This window comes from Ammodytes marinus (genome assembly GCF_949987685.1).
Source record: "Ammodytes marinus genome assembly, chromosome: 15".
NCBI lineage: Eukaryota > Metazoa > Chordata > Actinopteri > Uranoscopiformes > Ammodytidae > Ammodytes > Ammodytes marinus.
This window is the reverse complement of record NC_137219.1, coordinates 29,377,572-29,405,213: the sequence shown is the minus strand read 5'-3', so window position 1 is coordinate 29,405,213 and position 27,642 is coordinate 29,377,572. Positions and strand designations below refer to the sequence as shown.

At 40.5% G+C, this 27,642-nt stretch overlaps 1 protein-coding gene across 4 annotated transcripts in view; it reads left to right on the top strand.

Annotated features, from left to right (window-relative positions):
• ccdc88c (coiled-coil domain containing 88C) overlaps positions 1-27,642 on the top strand; it is a 145,957-nt gene that overhangs the window by 84,155 nt on the left and 34,160 nt on the right. For all 4 annotated transcript variants that reach the window (XR_013845231.1, XM_080042662.1, XM_080042663.1 and 1 more), the window contains 4 exons: positions 8,357-8,543; positions 8,644-8,789; positions 9,105-9,194; positions 23,866-24,158. Coding sequence is in view for 3 of the 4 variants with exons in the window: in XM_080042662.1 (XP_079898788.1) it covers positions 8,357-8,543; positions 8,644-8,789; positions 9,105-9,194; positions 23,866-24,158 (716 nt within the window). In the remaining variant the exon portion in view is untranslated. The remainder of the gene's footprint in view (positions 1-8,356; positions 8,544-8,643; positions 8,790-9,104; positions 9,195-23,865; positions 24,159-27,642) is intronic.

Below are 27,642 nucleotides of genomic sequence, written 5' to 3'. Positions count from 1 at the left end.
TTGCCACAATAGAGTCATCTGTACTCTTCTTTAACCAGGATTCAAAACATAATATGGGTAATGGGTAATATTCACAAAGAGAGAGAGAGTTGACGCAACTCTCTGACTGTTTACATGGCTCTGCATACCAGCAGGAAACAGCGCAGCACGCGTGCGCAAACTACCGCAGATGAGCTTCTCAGTATGTAAACAAGACGTCGCTGACTATACTGAGCAGAAAAGAGATTGCTGCAAAGATCCAGAACCGTATCAATTTGAACCAGAATACAGGGAGGAGCAACTACAGTGCTGCTTGAAAGTATGTGAACCCCTTGAGCCTTTTGGAATTTAAATTTATTGTACCATTATTAATACCTTTTTATCAATACCAGTATTTTTTATATGAAATAACAGATGTTTGTTTACATGGACGTCGATTTGGCTAAACAAGTGGGGGGGACAAACAGGCATTCTGGAGTGCATTTTCAAAAGTGAGGGGGACAATGAGGAAACATCTTTTTTTCTCTTTAGTGCAGGTAATGAACGGTTCTGAAAGACGGCATACCCGCTCACTAATGAATACAATGTATACAAAACACTGATGTCTGACACATTTGATGAAAAAAGCATTTTCAAAAAGCAGCGGACATATGAGCCACTAGCTGCTCCCCGTAGCCCAACCAAACATGACGTAAACAAAAGGAGCTTGGGAAGGTAGTTCCGACTGAGCACATCGAGCCGAAGCACGGCTGGACTGTCGCACAACAATATTACTCCGCCTCGGTCTCCATGGCAACCTAGCTAGTAGCATAGCCATGATCAGCTTCAATTACTTCTTGATAAACAAACATCGTCAGTATCCATGTGCCGCGACACAAGCTGCTGTTAGTGTCCGCTACATTAACAGTCATTAGTGGGCATAGAGGATGGTAATCCCTACAGTTTACACTTCACAACGGGACACTTTAAGTCACTCGCCATTGTCTCTCTGCTGCTGATTGAAATGCATCATTCTTCTCTGGTGTGCAAACTAGCGGAGACTTCGGAGCATGTTTTCTCTGGTGTGCAAACTAGTGTGTGTGTGTGTGTGTGTGTGTGTGTGTGTGTGTGTGTGTGTGTGTGTGTGTGTGTGTGTGTGTGTGTGTGTGTGTGTGTGTGTGTGTGTGTGTGTGTGTGTGTGTGTGTGTGTGTGTGTGTGTGTGTGTGTGTGTGTGTGTGTGTGTGTGTGTGTGTGTGTGTGTGTGTGTGTGTGTGTGTGTGTGTGTGTGTGTGTGTGTGTGTGTGTGTGTGTGTGTGTGTGTGTGTGTGTGTGTGTGAGAGAGAGACCTTACGCTGTGTTTTAATACGGCTGGACGCACTCCATGTCCGGCTTAAAAAGTGGGGGGGACAAAATGAGTCTTGACGAAAAGTGGGGGGTACATGTACCCCCCATCCCCCCCGTAATCGACGTCTATGTTTGTTTATCAATTCAACTTGTTTCTTTTCGGAAATCAATTGTTAAAAGAGATAAAACAAATTATTTTCCAACTTTTGTACTTGTATTGTATTGCTTAAATCGAGCAGGTAAACACAATCAGTAGCGCCAAATTGAGTGATGACATTGGACCAATGTAATGAGAGATCTTTAGGGAAAAAATTGGGCGGCACTAGATAAAACAGAGATAAAACCAGGTCAGTTTAGGCCCACCAAAGTGAACCCATACAGGTCAGACATGCCAAGAGGAAAGAAAATCTCAGAGGATCTCAGGAATAGAGTTGTGATGTTGCACATTTGTCTGGGGACAGCTATAATTAAAAAAAAGTTTGAGCTCCATCGGTCCACCATGAGGCCAATCATCTACAAATGGAGAGCTTTATGAGTGACTGAACATCTGCCTAGAAATGGACTTCCTTCAAAAATATCCAAAAGTGCCACAAGAAAAGTGATTTTTCTGGTAAAAGCCAACCCAAACATTACATCTGGAGATTTGAAGACCTCTTTTGCAGCATCTGGGACAGATGTGCATGGTTCCACAATAAGAAGAAAACTCAGTCAACATGGCTTTCATTGGAGGGTTGCTGAAGAAGCCTCCAATCTCAAAAAAGCCAGAGAGCACCTGGAATACCTTCTTCTGGAAGTCTATTCTGTGGACAGATTACCGTACTTTCCGTACTATATGCCGCACTGGACAATAAGCCGCAGGTGTTATAATGTTTAATTACCATATGTAAGAGTTCGTGCACAGAGGGGATTGTCGGGAAAGAGATGGCAGCTTGAGGAAGCTCCCACATTTCAACAAACAAGTTGCATATTTGCATAACGTACGTAAGTGTTACCATTTTGTGCAATAGTAGCTATTAGGGATGGGCACGAGTGTTTTCGCTACTCGTGTGATCGCTTGCATTCCTCGAGGATCAATCGATTCCTCGTTAAACTTTTTTCTATTTTTAGGACGCAACGCATCTGTCTACAGAACAACGGTTGACCGCAATAAAGCGCTCAATGCTTATGTCAAACAGTCACAGTTGCCATATGATATTAAGGATTTATTTTCCACAAGTTTAAAACACATTTTCCTAACTGAAAGTAATTAAATAAGCGGGCCACAATTTAAACCGATCGAGTAGGTCTGCGGTGGAGAGAGAAAAAAGAGAGAGAAAAAAAGCATGGGCTGTAGTTGGCTAACATTCAAAATAGACATTTAAAATAAGAAGGGCAGCAAATACAATAAAATTATTGTCCTACAATTTAAACACATAGATAGGCTAAATAACTCACCAAAGCAGTAGAAGTAGTAGGATATCCAACCGCGTAATGCTCACTCCTGTCCGTGACTAATTACCGTGACTAATTCCTCGTTAACGGAACGTTACACCGTCGGCTTTTGAATCTCAATCCTATATTCCATAATAAAGGCTTCTTAAATGTCGTTTGCTCGAATGTGCCCGAAGTCAGCCTGGCTTCTTTACGTTACTTTCCAAGTTTTCCAGCACCGCATTCAGCTCCGCGGTGCTGTGGAGACCACACACTGGCTGCGCTGCACGGAGGTGGCAGTTATTTGCGGTTTCTGTTTGACACAACGCTTAGTTTATTTAACTTGGATCAAAATATTTAATTTTGTTAAACTTTATATCCGTTTTGTGCCGTTTTGTACACGTTTCATTTCATTTCATTTCATTTATTGTTTATTTAGCAGGGACAGTGCACAATATACAATTGAGCCAGATTATAGCCACATGGCTAATTTTCGTCTGTAGTCCCTGGACAGGAATTGGTGTTAAGCTAAAAAACAAAAAGGATTAAAATGAATAATAATACAAGAATTTGATAATACAATTAAAAGGTGCCCAATTTGCAAATATAGGCTCACAATATTGCATGACCAAGAAGGCATATCTAGTTAAAAGAATACACCAAAACAAGATATATAATAAAGTAAACATAAAACACCAAACATGAGATAAATGACTAAAAATGTTCACATCGCTGCCTTGTTTTTAGCCATTTCTTGAGACCTGATTTAAAACTACTGAGTGTGTTGCTTTGCCTAATACCTACAGGAATACTGTTCCATAGCCCTGTTGTTTTTACAGAAAAGGCACTTTGACCAAAAGTGGTCCTTCTAAACACACTTAATGAGTCCCCTCTAGATGATGCTCTTGTGTTGTTTTCTGCTCTACTCAGACTCACAAATTTCTTAAGAGGGGGGGGAGCAAGATCATTTACAATTTTAAAAAATAAACAGCAGTTTGAAAAAGAAATAAAATTGTCCAGACTAAATAAACCATACTTCTGTATGATGGGACAGTGATGGTATAAATTAGATTTTTTTGTCCAGAATTTTAAGAGCCTTTTTATAGGATTTGCGAATCAGTGACAGGGCAGTTGTATTTGCTTGGGACCAGGTGGTCAAGCAATATGAGATGTGAGTTAAAATCATTGAGTGGAAGTAAAGTTTCGCTGCCTCTGTGGTCAACTGATTCCTTATTATCTTAAAATGTACGAAGTTCATTTTAACTCGTCCATTGACCTTTTTAATATGTTTTTTAAAACTTAAATGGGAGTCAACAATGACCCCTAAGTATTTAAAATCCTCTACTACCTTGAGCCTTTCTCCCTTAACAAATATGTCTGGCTCTTGAGTGGTCTTTTTGCGTATAGTGAAATACAGGCAAACTGTTTTTGACGTATTAAGTGTCAAACAAGAATTATCCAACCACGTATATAACATTTTAAAATAGGGGCGGCCCGCCGGCCGGCCTAAAGGCTACAAACACTAAAAAAAACAAAAAACGATTTTCCTCATCCACCAATCGAGATCATTTGAAACGAGGAGTACTCGAGTACTCGATTACTAACGCCCATCCCCAGTAGCTACAGAATATATACTGTGCTGTGTAATAACAGGGTAGAAAAACGGGGAAAAAGTCGCGGCTTGTAGGCCGAAAAGTACGGTACAGTGTTAATTTCGTAGACTAAGACTATGACGAAAAATATTCGTCTACGAACCTTTTTCACGGACGTAAACTAAATAAAAACTAAATAAAAAGGCAGATGTGATGACGAAGACTGAGACTAATTTAACTGACACTATAGTCTACGAATAGGAACTAGACGAAACTGTTAGGGCGGGACGAATGGAGAAGAGATCCAATCAGAACTACTCTTTTTGTGGGACAAGTTGGGAAGAAATCCAATCAGTGCAAAGCACTGTGTCGGTGAAAATCGACGGGAGACCGCGCAGGTGTGAGCGGGTGGAGTGAGCCGCTGTGCTGAAAAACTCTGCGGTATGATGGACAAAAATGAGTCAGGGATATCCTGCCCGTTAACGATGTCTAGGGGAACGGCTAAATTCCGCGATCTGTTTGTAGTAGGCTCTGTCTCGAGTTTGAATACACAGAGCCATGTGAAACTGCCGCCTCCGTCTGTTAGTTTCTGTTTTTAAGTTACAATCAACTCCGACGCATGGACAGCGTCAATTAAAACCTCTAATTGTATTATCTAAAAGGCTTTGAAGCAAAAGAAGTCAGAACACACACAGCGGCAGCAGTGTTGCTTAAAGGAAGGCGCAGTTGCTCAAATTTATCAGCACCTCAACTGCGTGCTGCTGCTGCTGCCCAGGGGCGGCCTTAACAATCTCGGGGCCCGTTTCAAGACCTAGTGTGGGGCCCCCCACTTTTTTAAAATATTTTCTCTATTTTTTTTTTTTTTTATAAATAATGCTTGTGCATGCTCCCCGCAAAAAGAAAAAAGATTGTGGAATCCAGTTGGTTCATAGACAGATCATGAGATAATGGACCCACGGGCACAGGCTCTTAAAGCCCCCCTCCCCTCTATCCAGTCAGGTACACTGATTGTATGTGAGATTATTACTAATGAAATAGAATACATGTTTTGTATTACACCCATTAAATCTGTGTCTGTATCGCATATTCAAACCTTAATACCATTCAATGAAGAAAAACACTTAGTCGACGAAGTCCGCTGTAGATTTAGTCAAACTAAAATCTGCTTATATTTAGTAGACTAGACTAGACTAAGACTAAAATATTTTAGATGACTAGAATAGGACTAAGACTAAATGGTGTGATATTCAAAAGACTAAGACTAAGACTAAATCAGAATTTGCTGCCAAAATTAACACTGGTACGGTAGTCAAAAATTTTACTTTTTGGTCATAACCAAAACCACCATGTTTGGGCAAAAAACCAACTCTGCGTACCACCAAAATAACCTCCCAAGTGAAAAATAGTGGTGGCAAATGGTCTGAAAATCTCCAATTGTAATGTTTGGGTTGGCCTTTACCAGAAAAATCACTTTTCTTGTGGCACTTGTGGATATTTTTGAGGGAAGTCCACTTCTAGGCAGATGTTCAGTCACTCATAAAGCTCTCCATTTGTAGATGATCTGCCTCACGGTGGACCGATGGAGCTCAAACTTTTTTTAAAAATAAATTTATAGCTGTCCCCAGACAAATGCGCAACATCACAACTTTATTCCTGAGATCCTCTGAGATTTTCTTTCCTCTTGGCATGTCTGACCTGTATGGGTTCACTTTGGTGGGCCTAAATTGACCTGGTTTTATCTCTGTTATATCTAGTGCCGCCCAATTTCTTCCCTAAAGATCTCTCATTACATTGGTCCATTTCATCACTCAATTTGGCCCACCTGATTGTTTTTACCTGCTCGATTTAAGCAATGCAGCACAGGGTTCACAAACTTTTGCATATACAATAGATGGCAAATAATTTGTTTTATCTGTTTTAACAATCGATTCCCGGAAAAGAAAAATGTTGAATTGATAAACAAACATCTGTTATTTCATATAAAAAATACTGGTATTGATAAAAAATTAATGATTAATGGTTAAACTGAATAAAATTCCAAAATGCTCAAGGGGTTCACATACTTTCAAGCAGCACTGTATATGTGTTGGGAGCAGAGCAGGCGAGGAGAGAGCGAGACTGAGGCAGGTGAACAGCCTGGGGATGAGGGGAGAGTCACAACCAGGGACTGTCAGTGTTGTGGATGTGGGGCTTGTCAACCTATGCAGAGAGAAAATCTGTGCCTTTGCTGCACTGAGTGGGACCTGGAGCTGCCATCGATGGGAAGGCTTGACATATCAGGCAAAGAGGACAGTAAAAAAGAGATTCTGTCACAAGTGGCGATTTTCCAGTTTTAGTCACTCAATCTGCAGCTATTGAAACCATTTTTCCATATCACTCATTGCAGCAGCCTCAGCCTCTCGCCCGCTCAACTTCTCCTCTGTGTATTCTGATTCAAATTGTCTTTACAGCAATCTTTCTTCTGCTCCGTATAATCACTAACGTCTTGTTGAAATACTAATCGATAGCTGTTGTGGTTGCAGGAGTCAAGGAGCCTTACACTTCCTGTGTTTTTTATTCTTTTATTGCTTATTGCATAGACCACTATGACTCGACTGAGTGAGTAAACAAATTGGTCGCGAAGTTTGATGTGCTGACATGGTCGCATATGCCTTTTTTTCCTCTGGTTCTCTGTCTCTCTCTCACGGTCACGTGACTCGCGTGTCCGCACGTGACTTATCTTGCACATTATTTTAGTCTGTTGTGAGTCTGAAGTGTTTTCAGACAATACGATGAGTTGTACATCTTCCAGAAGGTTTTCAAAACACCCAGCAAACGCACCTCTCCCCCTCCTACTCGGAACCAGCTGTAAGCTAAACTATCAGGTGTAGGGCTGGGTATCGTCAAGGACTTCGCTATACGATACGTGTCACGATACACTGGTCACGATACGATATATCACGATATATCACAATATATTGCGTATCTTGATATATCACGATATATTGCGATATTCCATAAACAAGTTGCCTTGTCAAACATAACAGCACAATATAGTGATAATTGTACAGACAAATGAAGTCAAAACTATTTAATTCACAACTTCCTTTACTATTTTTCTTCCTTTTTTTGGTTTTGGCAAATTATCAAACACTGCTGCAGCTGCTTAACATCAAAATAACAAATCCAATTCACTCTTGTACTAACTGTACAGGACACAATGAAAATGAAAACACATCAGTGTGCTTTTGTGAATCTTAAGTATTCTTATAAACAAAACTGATCTAACTTCAATAGTCAGTATCCTAGAGGCTCAGGCCTGACAGCAGACATGGGTTTGAATCTGACCCGTGGTTGTTTCATTCCCTCTCCTGTATCTCTGCACTGTCAATAAAGCCTTAAAAAAAAAAAATCATGTAAAAAAAAAAAAAAAAAAATCATAAATCATAAAAAAAATTATTAAAAAAATATAGATATTTTGATATCAAAATCGATACTGATATCGGGAAACTAAGTATCGCGATATATCGATATTTAGATTTTTTGACACAGCCCTAATCAGGTGAGGGAGGGGCAGAGCGGAGCGCACGGCCGAAACAAGAGTTCGCTGGATTTAAAAGCCTGCATGTCACGGCGTGCGGAACAATGATAGTTTTATTACGATTATTTTTTCATGATTGAGGGAAGCCGTAATAGTAATCGAAATTGAAATTCAAGTTATTGCCCAGCTCTATAAGAAGGATGACTTAAATTGGGATTAATTTGGAGAGGTTTTAAATTGCTAAATTTATTCTCAATCTTTATATTTTTGGCGCTGGTGATTTTCCTTTGGGGCTGAATAAATCCTCTTCCCATTTTTCTATGCAGGAAAAACCCTATGTATCATTGGTTGATGAAAACTGACAGTTAGACATGCACACACACACACACAGACGTTATCCTCTTTAGTAAGGTTTGAAAGGTCACAGGCTGAACCTAGGAGCACAGTTAGCTACTGATTTCTACCTGAGTTGATCACTTGATAATGTTCAAATTGATATTCTTTACCTTCTTCTTCTGTTTCCTCCTTTAGATTGACAGAGAGCCAATCTCTGCAGTCAGAGCAATGTGAGGGGCTCCAGAGGCGCATGAATGAACTCAAGAGTTCATTAAGTTCTTCGCAGCTGGAAGTGAGTCGATTGGTGGTACGATACGATTCACTCATGGAGCAACACCAGGGCCAGGATGTAACCATGACAAAGCTAGATAACCACTGTGAGGTAAACAGGCTTTTATTAAGAGGCAAAACTATTTAGCTTTCTGTTGGAGGAGGAGTCTGAATGAGCATTTCCTTGTTCCCTGACTCTCTCGTGTGTTTAGCTGTTGAGTCGACTGAAAGGGAACCTGGAAGAGGAGAATCACCACCTCCTGAGTCAGATCAACCTGCTGAGTCAGCAGAACCACACTCTGCTGGAGAGGAGCATGGAGAGCAAAGAGCTGTATCACCAGGAACAGAAACTATACATGTAAGTTTACACCAAAGCTGGAATACCAAACATGCACACTATAAAACATCTGAATTTATGTAAAATATACCATCATAATTTAATTACCCAGAGCTGTATACAACTGAATACAGTTTCCAAACTTCCTCACCCACCCACCCACCCACCCAGCAACCAACCATGCAATTATCCATATTTCAAAATATTTACACGTAAATACTCGCTTTGCAAATGTCATAAACTACAAATATGCTTCAGAAAGCTTAAAATACATATCTCATTTTCTAACTATCCAACTATCTGTGTTTCTTTCCCTCTGCTACTCTTTTCATCCAGTGATAAGTTGAACGCTCTTCGTCGTCAGAAAGAGAAACTAGAGGAGAAGATAATGGACCAGTACAAGTTCTACGACCCCACACCTAAAAAGTAATGCTTTTTGCAACATGTTGAATAAGTTACCTCATTTAAGGAAAATATGTAATTTCTGTGCATGTAGTGTTGCAAACCAAGCATCATCATTATCATCATCATCTGCTAACTGGGGTGTGGTCCCAGGGGCGGAAGCTCCAGCAGGGGACTCCAAACTTCTCTTTCCCCAAGCCACATTGACCAGCTCTGACTGGGGGTCCAGAGGTGTTCCCAGACCAATGTCTAGATATAAGGCTCATTTGTGAGGAGCTAGACCTGGGCAATTACAACCAGCGTCTTGCTCAGCACACCATCATGGTTAGACTTTTTGTCCCACTTGCCAGGTCAAATCCTGCAGGCAGGGGTGTAAAGTAGCGAATTACATTTACTCGCGTTCCTGTAATTGAGTAGTTTTTTCGTGTACTTGTAATTTTTTAAGTGATTTTTAAAACCTATACTTTTACTTTGAGTATGTTTATTTTGAAGTATTGTACTTTACTACATTTTATATCACCTGCGTTACTGAGTAAAAAAAATAGATAGGGAAAACGAGAGAAAAGAAAAAAAAAATATCGCGGGGGGCTTTTATTTTTACGGCACAATACCGGAAACTAACACAGTGAATGATCGACTAGTCTGGCTTGACCACTTCAGCCAGCGTCTATTAAGCGCTGGCGTCGGCAAACAACGCTACGCCTCCATTGGCTGCTTCCCGGGGTTAGACCCGCCGTAGATGATTGTGATTGGTTTAAACAAATAAAAACAGGCCAGCCCAGTTTCCCCCCGAATAGACTGCTCTAAACGGAGTGCTTCCAGACCATACTACTTGCTGTAGTTTGGTCTGGCTTTGCGAGACTAATGATCGACAGGAGGAGAGAACACATTGCGACTAAATGATAACAACAAACATTGCTTCCCTCTATCATTAAAACTAAATAATTCTAGTTAAACTATCATTGTACCACACGTGAAGACGTGAAGGCTTTTAAATGCAGCGAACCTTTCATCCAGCCGTGCGATCGGCCCCTCACTCACCTGTTTAGCTTTCAGCTTAACAGTGCAGAGTAGGATGGAGACGGTGCGTGTTCCCGGGAGCTTTGAAAAACTTCCAGAAGACGGCAGAAAGTCAGCCTTTGGTCGAGAAGAAAGGTAAAACTAATAGACTAAAATAATGTGCAAGATATGTTACGCGCGGACACACGAGTCAGATGACATGCGCGACCGTGAGAGAGAGAGAAAAAAAGGTATATGCGACCCAGCTGCACCTCAAAACATTACGACCTATTAGTTTACTCACTTTAAGTCGAATCCAAGTGGTCTATGACCAAGCAATAAAGGAATAAAAAACACAGGAAGTTTAAAGCTCATTGACTCTTGCCACCACAACAGTCTTCAATTAAGAACACTGTAGCCTACAAAACAATGCAACTTGCTTATCCTGCCAGCTCCATGAGATATCAATAAAATATGCCCTCACATTCCTGCTAGCAAAAGACATGCCCTATCAACAACATTTGCAACGGTTTATTTTGATTTTGACACTTATTTAATTTAATTATTAAAAATGTGTTTTACTTAGGCTATTTGCATTTTCCTTGTTTTCAGTTCAATTATGATATGTTTAAAGTCAAAAGTCATGGTTTCAAATGTAAGTCAAAATATAAGTGCATGTTGCAGTTCTTAAATCAATGAATAATTGTCTATAATAATTGTGATTACACAATGTCAATCAAAATAATCATGATTATGATTTTTGTCAAAATCGAGCAGCCTAACCTTGCAATTTCCATGGTTTAGATCAATTATACACAATTACATTATTAGAACTACTGCTGCAGTCTGTTTAGGTCTGTTGACCGGTTACATTCCCATTCCCCCATTAACAGACTATTTGCTCCATATTTGCTTATCTAAAGTATAATGACACATCCATACATGTGTGGTGACATGATTTGTTTAATTTGTGCACTTTAATTTGTAAAAGTGTTGCATTAATTAAACAAAACTAGTTTGAGATTTATATCCCCTTGTCTATATATAATGCCCTACACTGAAGAGACCCCTGCCTCCTCCCGCTGTTATAAAGTAACTAGTAACTTGTACTTTAAGTACATTTTAAATCAGCTACTTTTTCACTTTTACTTCAGTAGATTTTTAGACTAGTACTTTTACTTTTACTTAAGTAAAATGTCTTCCAAGTAATCATACTTTTACTTGAGTAGAATATTTTTGTACTCTTTCCACCTCTGCCTGCAGGACAATGGCAAATACAGACATATTAGCAAGGCACTGCAGTTGCTCTCAAAAGGCTGCAGAGGTGAAATGTCAAATGGGAAACGGCTTGCTGACGGGTGGATCTGAATTCTCCAATTGGTTTAGCAAAAGTCTGACATGACCACTCAAAGTTAAATTACGATCTATTATCATTTTGTATCATTATTCTACAATATTATTTCAAATGCAGATAAGCAGTAACAGAGATATTTAATGAGTTAAACTTCCACTGGTCTGAACCCTGGACAGAAATGGTTTGGATAGGATTCTCTTCTCCTTTGATTGTTCCATTTCCTTTCCTTTCCTCTCCACTGATTGGCCCGTTCCTCTCCTCTGATTGGTCCGTTCCCCTGTCCTCTCCCGCGATTGGTGCGTTTCCTTTCCTTTCCTCTCCTCTGATTGTTGGGAATATGTTGATGCGATGTCCCTCGTAGTCCAGTGGGGTCTTCCTGCGGGCTAACTGCAATATCTTTTCCTACACAGTGTTGTGGTATATTTTAGCAATCATGATAGGGGAGAGTGGCCTAAGTTGTGCCACTTTTTACTCAAAGTGACTTTAAAGTGAGGCCTTGACAGTAAAGTCTCCAACTCAAATATGTACATATATTTCAGGGTGTTGTGCATCCCTTGCAATAAAAACTTTGGATCTGGTATAAACTGTTGAAGAAATATAACTTTCGGAAAAAAAAGTTGTCTTGTGGCACAACTTGTCCCCTGTGTGGTGTAAGTTGTGCCACAAGAGAGAATACCATGGGGTAAATTGTGCCATTGTTATATATCATAAACTGTAATGCGAGACAAATCCATTAGACAATTACTTATTTAAGGTTTATTTAAAGTAAATAAAGTAAATATTTTACAAAGATTGAAGGACAATTTTCTTAAACAAGGCCTAGCAGATCTAGGTGGTTTTACCTGCTAAGCTCACACTGACAAAATCACCATCACCATCTGGCCATCTGAACATCAGTGGTGTCGTTAAGTGGAATGGAGATGTCAGTCTCTTCTGAGCTACTGTAGACAATCACTTTCTTTTGGTGACCAGCGTATATACAGCCATGCCAATGGCACAACTCTCAGAAATGTACTTTGCACTAACTGCTCCGCCCTTGTAGAACCAACTGCCACCTGGCATATGCGATTCCCCCTCCATTTCTGCAAGGCAATGCAAGGCAAGGCAAGTTTATTTATATAGCACATTTCAGACACAAGGCCACTCAAAGTGCTTTACAGGGGCAAGATTAGAATACATAAAACACATTATAAAACATTTAAAAGCGAATAAAAGAAGCAAATAAAATAAAAATTGCAGGTTAAAATGGAAACACATTATAAAACATTTAAAAGCGAATAAAAGAAGCGAATAAAAAAAAATTGCAGGTTAAAATGGAAACAAAAAAGTCTTCAGACTTGATTTAAAAGAACTGAGAGTTGCAGCAGACCTCAAGTTTTCTGGGAGTTTGTTCCAGATTTTTGGTGCATAATAACTAAAAGCTGCTTCTCCTTGTTTAGTCCTAACTCTAGGGACTGTAAGTGTGCCTTTAAATCAAGGCTCAAAACCCATCTGTACACCCTGGTTTTTCCTCCCCATTAACTATCTTACCTCTGCACTACTATCTTTGTTTAAATGTGGATGTCTGGGCTTTATGTCTTTTATTTTGGTTATTGTTATTTTACCTTAATTTTTTACCTACTGAATGCACACATGTAAAGCACTTTGGACAGTGCAAACTGTTATAAATGTGCTTTTATAAATACATTCTACTTACTTACTTACATAAAACTCACTCTGGCACAAATCACCCCATCCCCAGAATTCTGGATAATAAGCATGATGCAGCTGTATAGGGCTGACATTGTGCTAACTATATAGACACAAAGTGTAGCATACTAAAGCACTAAAACATGTGTCAAATGTTTTCAAACATGTCTATAATTGTTCAGACAGTAATCAAAAAACCTTGATCATGGAAATTTTACTTTGAAAGGCAAAAAACATTTTTTTCTAGCTTAAATGTGCTTATATCTTATTCCATGTTTCTCCCTTCTTTACAGGATGAGTTAAATGGATGGCTCTTCTTAAATATGTGGTCACATTTCAAATTTCTTCTATGGTTTTCTAGAAACAAGGGGTGGCACAACTTCCCCACCGTCACAACATAGGCCACTCTCCCCTACGTGGCTTGTTACTTTGGCGGCCCGATTCGGTGGGCCCAGTCCACTTTGATCCCGTGGGGGAAGTTGTCAGTTAGGTCCGACTAAAAACGCCGTAGGCGAGCCCTTCTCGGTCTTCTCAGGCAGACCAACAATTTTTATATTTTTTTCTGTGTGATCACCTTGTGTTGACAGAGTTTTCCTGTTGTCTAATGGCTTGTATGATAGCATACGGAGTGTAGTCGTCCTCCATCAGTGGCGCAGTTTGCCTGTCGTGATAAGCAATAAATCAATTAATTGCACGATAAATTAAAATGTGCGATAATTTCCATTTGCACGCTTGTTTGTTTTCCTCGTGTATCTCTTTATCAAAGAGACTGGATCACAAGAGTTTTCACTTGGCCCTCTCGCTGTGTGTTTGAGAAAGAAAGAGACAGACAGAGAGGAGAGAGAGAGAAGGGAGAGTCTGCAAGTGATTAGTGACATTATCAACTGCGCGGATAACGTCACCTACTTTCATCGCAATGTCTCGCTGTTGTCAGATTTTTAACATGTTGGCTACATTGTCGCTATAATTGCCGACCTTCCGCCATAGCGATAAGGCTGTTAGAGACCAGCGTCAAATCTAGCAATTTTTTTTTCAACCGCGCTCACTAGAGCAGAGTATCAACCAGGCCCCCAGGGCTGTGCCGTCTCCAGCAGCCAGCATGGACATGTGGCCAACCCATTGGTATTGCATGGTGAGGGGTGGAGCTTATTTTCATGCGGCCCGTAGGCAGGTTTCCCTGTCCTCACAGTACAAGCGGCGAACAAGATTGTGTCTCTGCAAATATTTTCTGGATATCAATCATAGGCTCATACTTATCTTTAGACCATATACTATTAAAATGGAAGTTTTCTCATTTCAAAACGCCACCTCAAGCGTTTTATTAGCCCAACGGCTTTTAACGGCTTTCAGTTTGTTTTCGCCAGGCTAGACGCTACAGAACGAGAATGATTCTACTCCCGCCTCCAGTCCGCTACGCTTGCCGCCCTCTTTCTTGATAGGTCCATAGTGCAGCTACGTCCATGCTACGTTATGATTCCGGGCCGCATGGAATTTCCGGATTATACTTCCTTGTTGCGTCTCTGCGCCAATGAGCAGCTTTCATAGGAATGAATGGGCGCCTTGTTTCAATCCGGTGTCCATTTCTTTATATGTCCATGGTATCAACGCTTGGCGTCTCCTCCTCCTCACTGATGGCAGCACTTATCACACTGCCAGTCTGATAGCCGCCCACAGCCATCTGCAGCAGCCATCAGACAGACAGCACCGTGTCCGCTCTGAGCAAGAGCTGCCATGTGCCATGTTTGTAAACACGCAAATAGTTTTATAGGTCCACATTCAATAGGCCGCATAAAAAATCTAACCATAGTTATACGGCAACAAAAAAAGTTTGTAAAGTAAGTTTGTAAATAGGTAAATAGGCCTAGTTAATTTGTATACTACCTGCAACTGGTTAGCATTTCCTTCATTCTTCTCTTTCATTTGCCTCTTTCAGAATAGCATATTATGCAAATTAGCTACTACTAGTTTCTTTTTGGCCAATAACTATTTTTCTTATGGAGAGTCAGTAGAGATAGGGGAGGAAAAATATGAGGGCTCAGATGGGTGAAAAAAATCTCTTTTCCTAAAGGAATGTCTGAAGGATTTCACAGGGCGTTGCAAAATCAAAAACACAAAGAACTGTGTCATCTGTTGTCAGTGTGGTCCAAAACATGCTGGCAATACAATATCAGTAGGCCTAATATAGTTAACGGTCACATATTATGCTAAATGCACTTTTTAAACGTGTTCTAACATATCCATGGGTCCACGGTGTGCCTAGAGACTGCCAAAATATATTAAAAAAAAACAATCTCTCCTTTTCTCACTCTCCCCCTTTCTGAAACCCCCACCCCTCCCCCCCAATATACTCCAGTCAGAATTCTCGCCGACTATTACGTAATAGTCGGCACAGCCACATCCCCATATTTTCTTTATGTCCATGCTTCCCCCCCACAAAGCGTCCACCGTGCAGTAGTCTATGATAACCCCACCCCCCCATTTCTTATTGGTCCACGGCCCCCGAGATCCGATGGAAAATTTTCCGAGCGACAGCCATGTTGTTTTCCCCGCTAAGTGACAAGATGCCCTTAGTACAGCCTGAATGTTACATACACAACACAGAATGCTTTTGCTCATACCCCACTAATTTATCTTAACCACAGCAGTCTATTAATGCCTCGTTTTTAATAACACAACGGATAGGAAGCTACCTGTGCTTTTTTTTAAACGGTGAAACTAAAATAATAGTTTTTATTGGTAGTTTTGCCTGACTGGTGTATATAGCTATTAGCTTTGGGACAAGCAACCAGCTTTTGCTCATAACACTCTGTTTATATTCCCCACAGCAGTCTGAAAATGACTAGTTTTTAACATGACAAAGGATGGGAAGATATTCCTGTAGAAATCACACTTTGAAGCTACTGTTTTCACTGGTTTAAATCGTCTGAGTCTTATTTTTAGCGTTAGCGCCCATGTAGCTTCGGTTGTAGCACCAAGTTTTTCTCCTAATACACTAATTTAGCTTTCCCCTTGCAGTCTAATAATGCCTCGTTTTTAATAACACAACGGATAGGAAGCTACCTGTGCTTTTTTTTAAACGGTGAAACTAAAATAATAGTTTTTATTGGTAGTTTTGCCTGACTGGTGTATATAGCTATTAGCTTTGGGACAAGCAACCAGCTTTTGCTCATAACACTCTGTTTATATTCCCCACAGCAGTCTGAAAATGACTCGTTTTTAACATGACAAAGGATGGGAAGATATTCCTGTAGAAATCACACTTTGAAGCTACTGTTTTCACTGGTTTAAATCGTCTGAGTCTTATTTTTAGCGTTAGCGCCCATGTAGCTTCGGTTGTAGCACCAAGTTTTTCTCCTAATACACTAATTTAGCTTTCCCCTTGCAGTCTAATAATGCCTCGTTTTTAATAACACAACGGATAGGAAGCTACCTGTGCTTTTTTTTAAACGGTGAAACTAAAATAATAGTTTTTATTGGTAGTTTTGCCTGACTGGTGTATATAGCTATTAGCTTTGGGACAAGCAACCAGCTTTTGCTCATAACACGCTGTTTATATTCCCCACAGCAGTCTGAAAATGATTTGTTTTTAACATGACAAAGGATGGGAAGATATTCCTGTAGAAATCACACTTTGAAGCTACTGTTTTCACTGGTTTAAATCGTCTGAGTCTTATTTTTAGCGTTAGCGCCCATGTAGCTTCAGTTGTAGCACCAAGTTTTGCTCCTAATACACTAACTTAGCTTTCCCCTTGCAGTCTAAGGGGCACTTTACACGACAACACGAAACGGTGCAAACGCGGAAAAATTCCCGCGGTTGCACTGTATCATTTACAGGAAAACAGCAAACGCAGGCATGAAACCGCAGGTTTTTGAGATCACCTCCCAGGGAGGATTTTTTGGAAAACTTAACGGTTTTGGTTTCCTGTAAACACCGAAACCATTTCCCCTGATAACGCTGACGTCACGGCTCCACCCTCACACATGCGTAGTCTATAACATTTGCTGTCAAAATACCCACAACACAAGCGAGTTATAAAGTTAGAAGACAACATGAACGGTGTCTCCACGGCACCATCACTCTGATCAGCGGAGAGTGACGTGCAGGGCTAAAATATAGGCTATCACTCGCCAATTTAGTCCAAGCGATTACCGCAGTAAGTTATTGAGACCACCCGCCACTTTGGCTGGGGAAAGATTTGTGCTCTGCCTGTTTTTCTAGCTAAATAAACGTGTGTCACTTCTATATGCCAGGGACACGGCTCTCTCTACATTAAAAACACTATCAGCGTGCAGCGGTTAAGTTAGGCTACTGTTCAACAAAAGGAGCATTAAGGCTACGGCTTCACAGTAAAAGCATTTCACTGGCTAAATATTAATAGCATTTCACTGGACACACGTGAGTTGACTTTTATTTTGAAGTACGCCTAACAGGAAGGTATCCGCTCACGAAGCCCCTTCACTATCAGCAAGTCTTCTGTTTTTACGAGTTCAATGCGGTGAAATAAGAGGACAGAAAGCTTGTCTTTTACAATATTTGTAACCCCAAGCTTACACCAACCGCTTTATGAACGTTAGTGGCATTCATTTTCGGTTACAGTAAGGTGTTATGCATCAAATTGTACCGGAAGAGCTATCTACAAGGCTGTGTCACCGCTGACTATTGGCTTGGCATGGCTGCTACACTGCTACTACAGCGATTTCGGCCCGTTTCCTCTGAAAACATGTGTACGGGTGAAGATGTCAGATAAATTGTGTCTGAACGGGGTTTTTTTTTTAAACCAAAAACTGGAAAACTGTCACGTTTTCACCATGTAAAGTGCCCCTAATAATGACTCGTTTTTAACATGACAAAGGATGGGAAGATATTCATGTAGAAATCAAACTTTGAAGCTACTGTTTTCACTGGTTTTAATCATGTCAGGTCATGTCAAATTGTCAAAAGTATGGCTTAGCTCCGAGTAAACACTGTGTTCGCAGTCACGCAGTGTCTCTCTAGTATCGCGAGAGCACGGCAGAGACGGTGGGAGAGCCCCATGGACATATAAAGAAAGCCCGGCAGAGAGGTGGGAGGGGCCAGCCAGATCGCACAAATATAGGTCATCCTGAGACCAGAGGACAATCAGGGTATAGAGGCTTGCTACAATAAATGATCTGAACGGGTTTTTCAGCAAACATCTAAAAAAATAAGTATTAGGGACTACTTTGACCATATAAAATTGACAGCAAAGTGCATAATATGTGAGCTTTAAAACTGGGTAAATGTGAATAGATGCGTTCCAGGTCCATTTAATGTGTGCCCCTAAATGTTCTGCTTAGGGGCGCCAGTGCAACTAGTAAAAAAGGTTAGTCTGGTGCCCTGGTATTGATCTTTGAAATGGTGTACTTGCATTATATGCCATTATCATTATATTAGTTGAAAATTGTCTCAAAACAAGAATATTATCGCTTATCGCAACAATTTCTGGGACAATCAGCCAGAAAAATGTGTTATCGTGACAGGCCTAGCGCCGAGTCACTTGCGCCAGCTGAGCCCAGCGAGCTGCTGCTAGCTAAACCTGGTGTTAGCTAGCTCGCTCGACAAAAAGTTTCCCTCTCTCCCTGGAAGATTTTCTAGCGTCCGTGGGCGCTTCCTTCTTGGTCGTTCACATCCTTAAAAGCTTTGTGCCTTATTTTCTACTGTTAAAAGGTTTACAAATTAGCGTATTTTCATTCAAATTTACCGAAGGTGCAGGAGCTGAGTAAAACACAGCCTACGTCATTCCTGTGATCTCCCTGTATAGATTTGTTTTAAGGTGAACATAAACTTGAGTCACATTTATTTGTAATGACATGTTATATCTTCATACCTCTTTCTTACGTCAAATCTAATCATTAACATCCGTCCTTACACATTGTCTGGGAATTTGAATTGCTGTTTGCACCAATGACTATTGCAAATAGCCTATACTTTTTATTATATTGACTTAAGCCACACTTTTGGTCCCTGCCCCGACTGCAAACGGGTCTGTTCTACTCTCAATGCAAGCCCCAGTTCTTCTGAAATGAGCCTAGTATCAGTCCTCACCTAGTTCTGGGTCTTCCTCCTCCCAGCTGGACATGCCTGGAACACCAACCTAGGGAATCGCCCAGAACCAACCTCAACTGGCTCCTTTCTATGCAAACCAAGCAATCAACTTATATACAGTGGCTTGCAAAAGTATTCATACCCCTTGAACTTTTCCAAAAAAAAATCTCAGTCAGATTGGATGAAGAGCGTCCGTGAACAGCATTTTTCAAGTCTATGAAAGTCTTTCCAGAGATTCTCAATTGGATTTAGGTCTGGACTTTGACTGGGCCATTCTACAGGGTGTCCGCGGAAGTCTTAAAAGTCTTAAAAAGTCTTAAATTCAAGTATCTAAAATTAAGGCCTTAAAAAGTCTTAAATTCATTAAAAATGTGATATGCTGGTCTTAAATCCATTACTCAAAGGTCTTAAATTTGTCGGGGCAGGACTATTCAATGTTAAATTTTTTTTTTTCTTCCGCGACTTTCCGAGAAGGAGATGGAGAGGCTACTTTAAACGAACTGCTCATATAAAAGTCAGACACTACGCTAGAGGCAGTACGGCCGTGTGTGGCTGTGATCCGCATTTAAACGTAGCGTAGAAGAAGAATGTGTGTCCCCTGCCTCCGAATTTGAAGTCGGTCGCGTGAAAGCAAGAAAGGGGAGAACGACCATGAGAACGACCCAGCGAAATGCATGCCCTGCTATTATAAATTCAGTGAGAGGTGGAGGGTGGACGACAAATATCATGGCTGGCTTTTTTCACCCCGTGACCACACACTGCCGCTACTCCGTAGGTGTGCAACCACCCGCCCGCTGGCGATGTAGGTAGGCTACTGACCCAAACGCAACTCACACAGAAACAAACAGATTTATTGTGTTAAGTAAAAATGTTTATGTATCTATATTTATTAATTAATAGCTGCTCATCAGACGGTCATTCGGGTCGCGTTGCCCACAGAGTGAGACGCGAGTCTCTGCTTCTCTCTCTGTCTGTCGCTTTCTTTCTCTCCACTCTGCCCTCGCTCTCTGACGGCTAGTTAAGAACTATTGCCGATCGTCCCGTCAATCTTAGACAGTAGCCTACATTTCCATCACCATTCGGTACAACCCTAATACCCGCAGTTTATTAACCTGGCTGCCTGTAACAATATGAAGAAAATAAAACATTTCGCAAATTACCGCAAACCTGTATACAGTAGCCCAGGGCTATTCAATTAGTTTTGAATGGGGGCCGGTTGGTGGAAATGATCCAAAATGAGGGGCCAGAAAAAAATGCCTAAAATTGATGAGCATTACATCAATAGCTACATATACTGTAAAACACTTCAACGACATAGGAGTGCATATATTGTCTTTATTTGATCAAATAGAGTTCACCAGCTTATCAAAAAAATCCCTATTTGATTAACATAGGCTGCCTGTTGTTTAAGTGTTTAACAATCTTATCAGTTCAGGAAAACACAATAGGTTAACTCTTCAACAGTTTATCAAAATACATAGAAATAAATGTACTCTAAGTGCAACAGCTTATCAAAATACAGGTAGGCCTAGGTTTACTGAGTGCAACAGCTTATCAAAAAAAAAAAAATGTAGGCTACTCTAAGTGCAACACCTTACAGTGGTCCCCCCCAAAAATGTGTTTGTCAAGGGGTCACTGCTGCGCCGCGGCAACATTTTTGGCTGTATTTTGCTCAAAGATGCCAATGCACAGTACAGAAATAAACAACTGCTTATTTGAATACAAAAAAACTACAGACACTGACTTTACAATTTTGTTTGCTATGTGAAGGTACAAATTTTGTGCAAACATGCAAAGTTCTACTGGTGCAATATTATGCAGACACACTAAATACAAATAATGGACCATACACTTACACTGTGGTACAATCGCGCCCGCAAAGCTGCATACACAGAGCAGCTGATAGAGAAAAGCTTGGAGACACATGTGCACATTTATTTACTGCAGATCGCGGCCTTTCGCGCAGTTATGACCATGCAAAAGCACACATCACACATGCTAGTACACTGATTGTGCACCACTAATGGGGGGTCGGTCGGTAGTCAAGGCGGGGGCCAGTAAATATTCCTTCGCGGGCCGCACCTGGCCCGCGGGCCGCCTATTGAATAGCCCTGCAGTAGCCTATGCTATGCCTACTTTACAGTGGCCTATTTCCCGATTTTGAAAGTGCAAAAACATTCACCTGTGGAACCAATTTTTAAATAGTTTCTGCCATAAGTTCTGAAAAATAAAGTTAATGGACTAAGTTTGTTGTTTATTGAATAAGTAGGCTAATTAAAATTTGAAGGACATTCTTCCCCATAAATTACCAGGTTTTTGTATTTCATTCTAATACTGCATGCTGCAGCTAACACATTTTCTTGATTTAAACTGTTCTTGTGACTCGATTAATCAGAAAATGTCAATCAATTGATACAGCTCTATAATAGGTTGAAAAGGTGGTAATGATGGGTTTCCACGTTGTCTTTACAGTGATCTTATATTTATTTGATGGTAAATGCGGGGGACATTGTCTTCATTCAGACTGCTGAACATTTTTTATTTTCTGTAATTAGACAGCAGTTGTTAGCTAAAGTGCATTGAATATTTGATATTCAAACTTAATAAAACTCTACAGAGCATATACTGTAGTGTAGTTTGTTGATTTATGTTGCCAAGGTATTGGTGTTCATTAGAGGTCTTCAAATGTGCAGATACCCTGAGACAGGCTACTTTCTTCCTAGCTTCTGATATAAATGAGTATCACTTTATGTTCAATAAACAGACAAAAAGTAAACTTGAATGAGTCTCATTGAGTGACACACAAGCTATGCTTGGGTTGTAATACAGCTGGACTCCCCAACTATCGCCTATATGTATTGTTTCTTAGGTCTTAAATTTCATTCAAGGTGGTATTAAAAAGGTCTTAAAAAGTCTTAAATTTGACATGCTGAAACCTGCAGATACCCTGTAACAGACAACTGACTCCTGACTGTCTCCTAGTGATATTGGGCTGCTCAGACCACTCCCTGACTTTTCCCCGCGTTTTGCATTCATGTTTGGTATGGTCATTACAAAGCGAGTTATTTTAAGAGAGTGGAAGTCGACTTCTCCTTCCTGCTACAGGAAGTGGCTGAATGATATGATATCATGTTTGTATCTTGAAGAAATTCGGTTTAATTTGGCTAACTCCCATTCTAAATTTAAAAATATTTGGGGCCCTTTCATTTATCATATTAACCCATTGATGACGGCTGCTGCGTGATGCCACATTGTATCTCCTGCCTGATGCTGCGTCGCGCAGCATTGTTACTTTATCTAATTTTCAAGGCGTACGCAGCATAGAATGCACCGTCATTGGTTCAAATACAAATGAGGTGGGTTTTGTTGATTTTTTAAGACCACGTGACCACCCAAAAGTTGTGTGGTTTGCCGAAAATCACGCCAATCAAAAAAAAAAATAATAATAATAATAATAATAAAAAAAATACGCCAGCTGTGTCGGCGATAGTGTATTACAGAACAGTTAGTGGCGTTTGGAGCGCAGAATCTAGGTCTACTATAGGCTACTGGCGAAAATCACACAACACATTGCATCTATTTATTAACAATATTTAAGAATTCAGGCTATATTTTGCTGCTCCAACTCAAATTCAGCCCAGCCAGGCGATAGTTAAGTTTCAGTTTTGTTTTCATCTCCATGGTATACAGCCGGTTGGACCAGCTGATCGGCTCCCGACAGCGGGAGTCAGTCTGCGTTCCAGTTGTACTGGGAAGTCGGATTTATGGTGCCAGTGATAACTGAACTAAATAATAAAATAAAGCTATCTCCTCCTTCCTCTATCTGTAAATCTTTATCCCTCCACTACACACTCAGTCACTACTATCCATGCTAAAAGGAAGCAGGATTATAACCTCATTTAGCACATTATTTTTAAATATTTTATATTAGTTATTCTTTTTTCTTCTCCCCAATCTAATTTTGACGATTTTTAGATAAAAGTGTTGGTTTGTAAGCGCTAAGGGAGCATGTTTAAATAAAACCTGTGAACCTTAACCTTTAAATGTATTTTATTTCATGTTTCTATGTGCTACACAGGCTTAGATATTAAGGTTTTGGTAGACTTGACAATTCGTACAATTTTTTCAGAAAACCCTCAGGCGTTAAGGACATGCATCCTAGATTGCCATAGTCATCAATGGGTTAAGAGGGAAAGTACTGTGTGAGTGCTGGCTGTCTGTGTTTTTTTTTGTTTTTTTTTCGTATTCCGTCTTTTGTATGTTCCTGTCTCTCTGTGTTGTGTTATAAAATGTGTTTCAAAAAACTTGTATAAATGAAATGTATAAAAAAAGAAAAAGAAAAAAGGGGTTATGGTTTGAGGAAAAGACAATAAGCAACACAGGCAATGATAACATGAGGAAGCCAAAAAAAACAAAAGAAAAGAAAATGCCTCAACAATCCTTTTCTACTGAATAAAGGGAAGGTGTTTTTGTTCTTGTATAAATAAGCAATTTTTGGTCGCAGTCGGCATACAAGATTTTTTAATACTTCATGTATTCCACATATTGATGTTTGAGATATAACGCATATAAATGTTGTTTTTTCTTAGGAGGAGTCAGTGGTCAGGAGCCAAAGCTTTAGCCAAACTGATTAAACCCCGAAAGGAGAACAGCAGAGAGAGAGGGGGCGACGCAGACAAAGAGAGAGAAAGAGCAAGGAGCGCCCCAGACATCCCACTACCTGCCCCACCTCCCCTCCTCCTCCCTGAAACCCCACCCCCACTTCCCCAGAGGTTGGCAAGTGACACACAGGACAGCGGCCTTGCACACAGCAGGCATAACAAACACACCCCCAGCCTCAACCTGGGACCCCACAGTCCAGCACTCACACCCATCAGCCGAGGTAAACAAATTCACAGATGCACACATCTAAAAAATAATTAACAGAACTCCTGTTCATGTTGCATTGATTACCATGAGAGGTCTGTGATGACTTGTTTTTTCATCTGTAAATGTCACCAAGTCAAAGACAAGATATAAAGTTCAGATACTACTAGTTTAATACTGACATTGGAGGAAAATGTTAATGTACAATGCACGTACAGCATAAAATAAATACAACCAAACCATAACCTCAAAGTTGGAACATGGTGACTTTGGTTAAGCTCTGTCAGCTCCTGTAGAGGGTACTGTTGACCACCACATTACTGACTGACTTACTTACTGACTGGCAGTTGGTTTTTAAATTCTGTCTCTATTAAAATCCACTGTTTCTATTCTCTACTTTGATTCCATGTTAACCATCAAAGTGGTTTTAGAATACATGGAACATGAAACATTTTCATATAACTGTGTGTAAAAAAACAAATGGCAAACAAAAAAATCAATCATAACAAATAAGTGTCCAGAGTTCTTTGGCGGCAGAGGGGAAGGTGTTAAGCTTCCTGACAGCCTGGTGGATGAAGCTGTTTGCGAGTCTGGTTGAAGCGGCCCAGAGGCTCCGGTACCTTCTCCCAGATGGCAGGAGGCTGTGTGAGGGGGGTCTGGGCTCACCCACAATGCTGCTTGCTTTGCCTGTGAGGTAAAGCTGGGACTTCTTGGCAAGTGATGCAGTGTTGGTTGTTCAGTCCTCACTGAACAGGAACTTGGTGCTGCTCACTCTCTCCACAGTAGCTCAATTGATGGTCAGTGGGCATATAGGGGGTGGCCTTTCCAGAAATCAATAACAACCTTGTCCTGAACATGAACAAGCCCCTCTGCACCACATGGCCAGTTGGCTGACCTCCTTCCTGTAGTGGGTCTCAGCATTGTTGGAGAAGAGACCCACCACAGTTGTTTCTGAAAACTTAACTATGTGGTTGTTGCTGAAGGATGGAGGCTTGTAACTTAATAAAAGTAATAGGGGAGAACAAGTTAATATGAGACATTGGGTAATGTGAGACACCCCCTGTATCTAGGCAACGGAACACATTATTGGTCATGTGAGTATTACGTTTTCAAGCTCCTCTCATTTCCCCTTGGCCATGAAGGATAGGACCTCATTGTGCTGTTGTAAGCATGTTTTTTTTCACAAAAATATTTTTTTGCATGTAAAAGTACATTTTCTTGCTGTCAACTTAATCAACTGTTGTGGCAAGGCAAATTGATCCAGGTAGAAAAACTTCTATCATACATGTTGATGAACTACCAACATATGAAACCATGTGATGATGCTAACTGAAGATTAGCCTGAATTGCTAAGAGAGGTAGTTTTTTTTCTCAAATTGTAGCGGTGGAGTAAAGTGAGACAGTGTCTGTGCCCTCTTTTGATGAATCCATTATATTTAAGCAAACAAGGAGACTAGTTTGAATAGAGAGACAATGGACTCTAAGTAATATGTCTTTATTCAATGAATGATCCCAATAAAACAAATGTGGAAAAATATTAATCAAAGACTCAGAAGAAAATGACAGGTGGGTCTGTGTTCTGAGTCCCAGGCTGTTCTAGCTGGTTCTGATTGTCCTTTGCTCTGATCCCCAGACACTAGCTGGCTCTAAGGGTCCTGTGTTCTGACCCCCAGACTGTGTTTGAATCTAACTGGTTCTACCTGCCATTTGAATGTTAATTAAAACATTATGAATTATATGTTGTATTTGATCAGAGTTACTTTCAAGGGTTTAGAAAAAAAAATGTGCTTGGTTGACCAAACCCCATGATTCTGTTACTAGTCCAACGTTAGTTCTGGAATATGTGGTTTCAAGCTAGTTGTCAGGATTTTTACTGTTACAACATGTGTTGTTATGGTAGTGTTAGAGCCATGGAGAGTATAAGGCTCATTTCTGCCTTATTTCTTCTTTCAAAGGTTTTTTTATTCATCAAAGGATTTGCAAAGCAAACACAGTACAATGATTGAGTTTTTTTCCCCTTTTTTCTTCCCCCGAACACACCCCGCCCATATCCCACCCCCCCACCCAGCCACAAACAATCCTGCATCAAAAAAAAAAAAAAACAATACACAATGTTAAAAAATTACATAAACGAAATACACGCTACAAGAAACAAATAAACAATCGATATGAAAAAAAGAAAAAAAAAACCCATAAAGAAAGAGAGGGGAGGGGGTAGCTACTCTTGTATTGTTGTTGTTGGTTTTCCAAAATAATTCAGGAAGGGGCGCCAAACTCTGTCAAATTCACTCTCGGATCCCTGGGCAGTATAACGTATTTTCTCTAAATTCATACATGACATAATGTCTCTAATCCAATGTGAGTGGGAAGGAGGAGCAGGATCTTTCCACTTGAGTAAGATAGCCCTACGAGTAAGTAATGAGGTGAAGGCCTGTACCTTCAACTTCACTTTAGGCAAGCCCGGATTTGGAGCAATGCCAAAAATTGCAGTGTAAGGGTTCGGCTCAATTTGATGCTGAAGTACTTCAGAAATTGTTTGAAAAACTGATGTCCAGAACTCAGTCAAGGTGGGACACAACCAGTACATGTGAAAGAGTGATGCCGGTGCGCTCTTACAGCTATCACAGGTTGGGTCTACATCGGGGAACATACGAGCTAATTTAGTTTTAGACATGTGGATACGATGTACTACTTTAAATTGCACAAGAGCATGTCGGGCGCACATGGAGGTAGAGTGTATCCGATCCAGGACTAAATCCCACATGTGATCTGTGAAGGCAGAACCTAGGTCCTGCTCCCACAGGGTTCTTATAGCTGCTAATGAGGGGCTATGCAACTTCGAAATAAGGTTGAAAAACACAGAAATTGAGCCTTTTAATGTGGGGTTTACCGAAAGAAACAAATCGACATGATTGGCTGGCGGTTTGTGAGGGAATTGGGGAATTAACTTCTGCGTAAAATGCCTGATTTGCAGAAATCGGAAAAAATTAGTCTTTTCGATACCAAAATGTTTTGTCAATTGAGAAAAAATAGCAAATAGATCATTAATAAATAAATCACCGATGCATTTTAAGCCTTTTTTATGCCAGATCTTGAATGCACCATCCACTGTCGAGGGAGTAAACAAATGATTAGCTGCAATTGGGCTGAAAAGTGAAAAATTCTGCATTCCAAAATTCTTCCTAATTGGGTCCAAATTCGAAGGGAGTGCTTAATCACGGGACTACTGTGGGGAATAGCCGAAGAGGTGCGGCGCTTAAGAGGGCAGATAGAGACAATGGGCTAATAGCGCTGGACTCCATTGTTACCCAGACTGGGGCTGAATCGTCAAGGTGAAAATGCACCCAATACACTAAAGAACGGATATTAGCAGCCCAGTAATAGTATTGGAAATTAGGGAGGGCCATTCCACCTGTTTGTTTGGGTCTTTGAAGAAAAGCTTTCCGTAACCGAGGGTGTTTACCATTCCAAATATAATTTATCATTAAGGAGTCAAGTGC